Source organism: Cynara cardunculus, assembly GCF_001531365.2.
Source record: "Cynara cardunculus var. scolymus isolate 2C chromosome LG 10, CcrdV1, whole genome shotgun sequence".
NCBI lineage: Eukaryota > Viridiplantae > Streptophyta > Magnoliopsida > Asterales > Asteraceae > Cynara > Cynara cardunculus.
The window spans coordinates 21,612,520-21,619,814 of NC_037537.1; the positions used below are offsets into that span (position 1 = coordinate 21,612,520).

General features: G+C 38.8%; 1 protein-coding gene across 1 annotated transcript; it reads left to right on the forward strand.

Moving 5' to 3' along the window:
* LOC112519584 (protein PHR1-LIKE 2-like) lies at window positions 1-5,962 on the forward strand. Its single transcript, XM_025127782.1, has 6 exons — window positions 1-286; window positions 2,959-3,035; window positions 3,757-3,811; window positions 4,598-4,676; window positions 4,756-4,825; window positions 5,411-5,962. The coding sequence occupies exons 1-6, from the start codon at window positions 88-90 to the stop codon at window positions 5,795-5,797; spliced, it is 867 nt and encodes a 288-aa protein (XP_024983550.1). The 5' UTR covers window positions 1-87; the 3' UTR covers window positions 5,798-5,962.
* Window positions 5,963-7,295: the final 1,333 nt, after the last annotated feature.

A 7,295-nucleotide genomic window follows, 5' to 3' on the forward strand; every position in this document is an offset into this window, starting at 1 on the left:
TCTACCTCCCTCTAAATGCATGCACCCATCTCAATCCACCTCTTCTCCTTCCATTTCTAACACCCTCTGATTCAAATATCTCACCAAATGTACTCCGGGATTCACTCCATTCCCTTGGAAGGAACTGGTATCGCCCATGCCGACTTCCCTCGTCACTTGCCCACCACCAACTTGGTCGGAGATCCATGTTTGGTGTTGACAACAGATCCGAAGCCTCGACTCCGGTGGACGGCGGAGCTCCATGAGAGATTTGTCGATGCCGTTACTCAGCTTGGTGGCCCCGATAGTCAGTTCCTTCATCTATCTCACTCGCATTGCTTTTTGATTTGTCGATTGGTTTTGTTTTTGTTCTGATTGATTTCCTGATTGAGTTCTGTGATTATCTGTCTGTAAGTTTTGGTTTCCTTAATGTTGAATCTATGAAGTTGTTTATACATTTTTCGATTATTTGGGGGTGATTCTGCAACATTTGTGTATCTACTAGGGTTTTAATGGATTTTGATACTCCATTGATTCTCATAACCAACTTTGGGATCAAAAGGGATGTTTTTCAACTTTAAAATTGATGATGATTCTATGAACTTTTAAGTAAAAACGAATGATACCCACATTTTACTTTTCAGAAATACAATGATGGGAAAAAGTTGGTGGCAAATTGACAACAAATCCATATCAATTTTCCATCAGAAAAACAGTAGGTTTCACCCCAAAAACCCAGTGTAGACTAAAATACCATAAAGTTGACCATTACTCAATTTTAAGTTGACCATAAAGATTTATCTCCATAGTTTGAGTTTGCTTGAGCAAAGAGCAAGTTAATCCAGGGTGGTCAGTGTCATCTAAGAAATTAAGGGCAGTTCTTCGTGAATGGAGCCTTATTTGAGTTGAAATTGGTCCATTAGAGTTGCTTTATTTGGTTATGGCAGCTAACAATAGGATGAAAAAGGGGGGGGGGGGTTCTTGGATACAACCTCTTTTTTGAGATAGAGGTAGGGTATGTGTACATCTTATCCGTCAGACCCTACTTCTGGGTGGTATATATTGAGAAAGAGGTAGGGTATGTGCACATCTTATCCGCTAGACGTTACGGGGCTGTTTGGTTGGTTTTCCATCAAGTCCAATATGGATAAAGCTGTCTGTGTGGATTAATCTGTCTGTATAGATTGAGAAGGTTTTTGTTTGGAAGAGTTTTTTCATAGATGGAAGGAGCATGTTTTTTAAATGGGAGGAACGTGCTTCAAAAAACTTGGGTTTATGCATAAAGCTCCCCCTTATGAACTTTTTTTAAGTATTTAATATTTATATACAACAGATGCAACAAATAAACTCACACACACTCCTCACCTTTGGTGAGGTTTGAACCCCTGACCTCCTAAGAGGCCAAGGACTACTTCACCGTTAGGCCAAAGGCCCTTTGGTTCCCCCTTATGAACTTACTGAATAAGCCACTACCAAAAAGTCATGTATAGCTGACCGAATAAGTTGTGAATCTCATTAAGCTGCTTTCAAACAGGCCCTACATTTGGGTAGGATATATTGACACAGAGGTAGGGTCTGTGTACATCTTATCCGCTAGGCCCTACTTTTGGGTGAGATATATTGAGGATAGAGGTAGGGTTTCTATCCATCTTATCCGCTAGAACCTACTTCTATGTGGGATATATGGAGAGAGAGGTAGGGTCTATGTACATCTTATCCACCAGACCCCTACTTCTGGGTGGGATATACTGAGTTTGGTTTTTAGCTGACAATAGGATGATCATTGTTATATCTTTATCATCTTTTCCTTCTTTTGTTCTTGAAAAAAAGGTTGTTTCTTTGCTTAATGGATTGTATTTCTAGTAGAACCCAAGAATCACATAATGAAATCTTAGCAACACATTTTGATTGTAATCAATTTGCTGAACAACGTAAAATACCACAACCCCTTTCTTGTTCTTTCTTCGTTTCCCGCAATTGCTATAATGTGCATGTATGATTGATTACTGATCTTCATTTGGTTGTTACCAGAAAAATAGTTGTTACCTTCAGATCCCCATGAGATTAGTCGAGGTGTGCACAAGCTGGCATGGACATCCATGGTTACCAGAAAAATAGAATCATAAGAGTAGCAATGAAATCCATGGATATATGCAAATTGTTGAAATACGTAACTACTATGTGTTTGAGTTTTTCTTTTGTTCCACTATTAGTGTGTGTGTGTGTGTGATGTTATTAATCATAACGACATTCTCTTCTTCTACCTTCAGAAACAAATGGACAAGTTGGTTCTTTTGTTTTTCAGTCGGGGTTGGGGGTTGGCTTACTTTGGTTTCGACAATTAATTATTTATCAAAGATAATATTATGCTTCTTTGTGAATTAAGGGCAAGATCCCTCCTTTGTGACAGGAAGATCAATTCTTCGAGTATAAGTTATATGATTCACAACTCGAACCATACGATTCAATCTTATTCATGAAGCAAATGAGGTGAATCCCATTAATAAATCAAAATCTAGTTTGAATCACCATCGTGTTTGTGAAATAACTTGTATTTTATATGATTCTTTATGAACTACCCTCGATTCCTTACCTTATTTTTTGTTGTTTTTGCGTATATTTCTCATGATTACGATCCGTATATTTCTCATACACTATTCGCAAGCCGGAGGTCTTCATAGAAACAACCACTCTACTCTTTGGGGTAAAGTAGTCTACGTACATCCCACCCCAAACCCCATTTTCGGCTGGGATATGCTGTGCTCGTTTTTTTTTATTTACATGAGTAACATGACTAGAGTGCTTAGTTTTTGTTTTTTCTTATATTCATACATATAAAAGTTATTCCTAGATTCGATTTTTTGGATGAGATTCGTATAACGATCTTTGATTGATTCAAGAATTTACCACCATGGCTGGCGGTCTTTTTTGGATGGCTTGTTAACGTGCTTCGTCTATCTTGATGCATTTTGATTGCAGAAGCTACACCAAAGATGATCATGAGAACAATGGGCGTAAAAGGCCTCACTCTCTATCATCTGAAGTCGCATCTTCAGGTCCGTTATTTTATTCCGATTCATGAGAATCGAATTATGTAACTTCCATCGTTTGCGATCATCAAGACGTTTAAATTACAATATGACCCACAAACTTAGACGTCACACTTTTTCGTCTGTTTTGTGGTTCCCGTTGTTGTCTTGGATGTCTTCATCGCATCTTTCACTGGAAGAAAGATCACCGGTCTCTAAACTCCATGTCTCATTCCTATCCCACCAATCATGTGAAGACACGTCATTATTTTATATTTAATATTTAGGCAAAAAGTTGATTACTGGCGAGCCCAACCGTCCCTACATGGAACCGGTCTTAAGGACACCAATGTGAGGGGGCATTTTTTTGGCTTTCTCAATGGTTGAGGCTAGTCGCCCCCGGGGGGGGGGTGTCGAGATTGACCCATGAACCTGTCTTTGCCAACTGAGCGCCACGCCAGAGGCATTACTTTTATTGATGGGTCTTCACATGATTGATGAAAAAAAAATGAGACATGGAGTTTGGGACCGTGGTTTTTACCATTTTCCTCCAATCTTTGTTCTCTATTTTATGGCTGCGGGTTCTATTGTTATCTTCTATTATATTGAGTAAAAGGGATATTTCTTAACCGGCCACATAAATAAGACCCATAAAATACACATGTTGCTCGAGTTTTTTTTTTTCTTCTTGTAGGTCGTTTTTCATGGATATGTCTCGTTGTAACTCATGCCACATATGTATTTGCAGAAATACCGCATGGGGAAGCAATCATGCAAAGAATTCATGGAGAACTCTAAAGACGGTACCGACTTTATGAATTTCTCATCATTGCCCATTTAGCTATTTGTAGACATACCGACTATTAACCTTGAGGGCTAGCGCAACTGGCAAATCAAGGCTAGGCCTTGTGGTCCTCTCCATAGATCGCCAGTTCGAATCTCCTCAACGCCATTGGGGATTTTTCTGACTGTTATCTTTAGGACCCCATGGGATTAGTCGAAGTGCGCACAAATTGGCCCGGACACCTATGAAAGTCAGCTCAGATGGCAAATAAAGGCTAGGCTAAGGGACTCCCTTCCATAGGTTGGGACTCCCGGGACAGCCCCCAGAAGAATCCCGTTATCTTCAGGGCCCAATGGGATTAGTCGAGGTGTGTGCAAGCTGGCCTGGACACCCATGTTTACCAAAAAAAAAAACCACACGAGTACAATCTTTGATGTTGGATGAGAAACCCATGACAAAAAAATTATATAAGGACTCAATAAAGCGATTTAGGGTCCGTTTACCCAAATGCTTACCAGGTAATGCTTAACGATAAAAGTTAACACTCTCACTTTCCTTGCCTGGTAAGATTCTTATCAATTAAAACGATATCGTATGCAACAATTTATCCGGTAAGCGCTAACTGGGTAAAAGTCGTCACCCCCACTTACCGAGTAAGACTCTCGTTTCTAAATTATGTTCCTAAATTATGGTTACTTCCATCGTTATATAATTTAGTCATATAACCACTCGATAAAGCAGTTTACTTAGCATTTGAGGATCCTTAAGAGACGAGCTTCTCATAATTGTATGGTTTGATCTACAGCATCTTGCATTGCTGAGAGTCAGGACATGAGTTCATCCACATCATCTTCTACAAGAATGATGGCACAAGATTTAAACGAGTAGATTTCGTTTCTTGACTTCTTTAATTGGCTACTAGCTTTAACGTTATTAATCGCTTTTCCGGTTCAATTCGAACAGTGGGTTTGAGGTTACAGAAGCTTTGCGAGTGCAGATGGAAGTCCAACGAAGATTGCACGATCAGCTAGAGGTTAGTCGCTGAAGTGTTACCTTTTCAGCGATTTTATTACATAATTGCGTTAGAATTCAAAGATTGTCTTCACCAAAATAACCTCTCTAGCCCCTTTAGGACAAAGGCAGGAGCATTTACCATCTTAGCCATTAAAGTCTTGTGCTAATACTTCAGTTTCAAAAACTATATAGTGGCACCCTTCAGAAACGTAAATTTTTCCCCTTACAACGAAACCATGAAGCGGTGGCCTATGCCACCGTATCATTCCATGTGGGTCCGCCCCTACAGTTAAGGTCTGCCAACATCCTACCCTCCAGACCCTACCTATGTGTGAGATATAGCGCTTCGTTTGGTTTGGTTTTCATTAGAATTCAAAGAGCAGATATAAGGTTTGCGTACATCCTACCTTCCCCAGACGTTATTTACATGTGGGATATACCGGGTTCTTTTGGTTTGCATTGGGATTCAAAGAGCAGAGATAAAGTTTGCGTACGTCCTACCTTCCCCTGACGTTATGTATGTGTGGGATAGATTGGGTTCGTTTGGTTTGATTTCAAAGACTTGTGTTGTGTGTATCGATATTAACCCTCCCATCAATTTCAGGTTCAGCATCGCCTCCAACTTCGGATCGAAGCACAAGGAAAGTATCTTCAATCAATCTTGGAAAAAGCTTGTAAAGCCCTAAACGATCAGGCAATCACGACTGCTGGACTAGAGGCGGCTAGGGAAGAGTTGTCCGAGCTTGCAATCAAGGTAGCCAACGACTGCCCGCTATCTGTCACTCCAACCCCTTCACTCACCCAAATTGCAACACATGTTGAAAACGAGCACCCTCCTAATTCGACTGCACGACTTATGGACCACTCCATCGATAGCTGCTTGACGTCCACCGCCCCGCCAGTGGGGCTGAGTTCTCAGGCTGCTGCTTTGAAGAAGAGACAAAGGGCCATGTTCACACAAGCCGAATGGATGGCGGCAAACATCGGATAACTAGTTTTCGTGTTTTTGTGTAGACATTTTCTTGGATGTTAGGGGATATAACTAGTTTTCTTGTTTTTGTGTAGACATTTTCTTATTTTCCAGCGGATGTTAGGGAAAAGAAAAGGATGGATTATGTGAAATTAGGGATTATTTTGAATCGATCTGTATTTCGGATATCGTCTGTGTTTATATTATCTCGTAACTGTTGGTGGAACCGATTAGAGATGCACGAACCCATCTCGAGAACCATCAAAGTTTTTCGTCTGTAGCCGGTGGTCTTGGATCCGAGCTTAATATGTCTTCGGTTCTTAATTAGACTTTTCTTTGGTACTGTTATAACCAGGCATACAACGTGTGCGTTGGATCCGAGCTTGAATCGGTCTTTGGTTCTTAATTGTACTTAAGGTGTAGCACGGTTGGAATCAGCCTACAACACGTGTCGTGGATCTGAGCCCACACCACGTGTCGTGGACCTGATTCCAATTGCTGATGTTTATTTACGGTCTAATTATAATTCATATTCGGAAAAAAAAATAACACTATTTTCTAAGGGTAAACTACAAATTTGGTCCCTATGGTTTGTTGAAAATAACATTTTTCGTTCTTACAGTTTCAAAATTACAAGATGGTTATCGTAATTTATAAAAACGTCCAATTTTGTTCATCCCTCTAACATAAGAAAACCATCTTGATTTGAATTTCGAGTGAAAAGTGAAAGCGTATGACGTCACAGAGATGCACGAGTCGTACCTGAAAAGATATGATAACTTTTTTAATACTTGATAGATTAACAAATAGAGCAAAATGCAAAAAATAACAATCTAGTTTTACAAATTTCTTTATTATAACATTGTACTTTCAGTTTTTCTTATTACATCAATGTAATTTCAAAATATTTTTTATTAGGACATTATACTTTCAAAAATTTACCCGTTATAGTATTGAGTAACTAAAATTTACCCGTTATAGCATTGGGTAAGTTATCTAATGTTATAATGAGTTAATTTTTGAAAGTACGATGCTTTAATAAAAATATCTTGAAGGTACATTGTTGTAATAAAAAAATTGAAAATATAATGATATAATTTTTTTTTATAAAAGTATGTTGCTATTTTGCATATTTTTTCGTTAACTCTGCATATAAATTTCGGAAAAATATGTAACTTAAAAAGGCATTTTGATTTGAGTACAAGTGAAATTTTTTGACCTTATGAAGATGTTACACAAGTCTTACTTAACGGCAAAAAGTTAACGGCGTACGCAAAGACCAAGTTTGTAAGACAATTTAAATGTGACCAAAAATGTAATAAGCAAATTATAGTGACAAGATTCCATAATTTCAGGGACCATATATGTAAAATTTAACAGATTTTACAAAATCATTTCACTTTTGGTTGAGCTCCAAAATGCTTATGTTCATGGCGTCTTTTAAGAGAGAGAAAGCAAAAAGGAGGGAAACTGTGTTATCTCACTTTAACAGAACCCGATTCCTTTCCACAATGCTCTC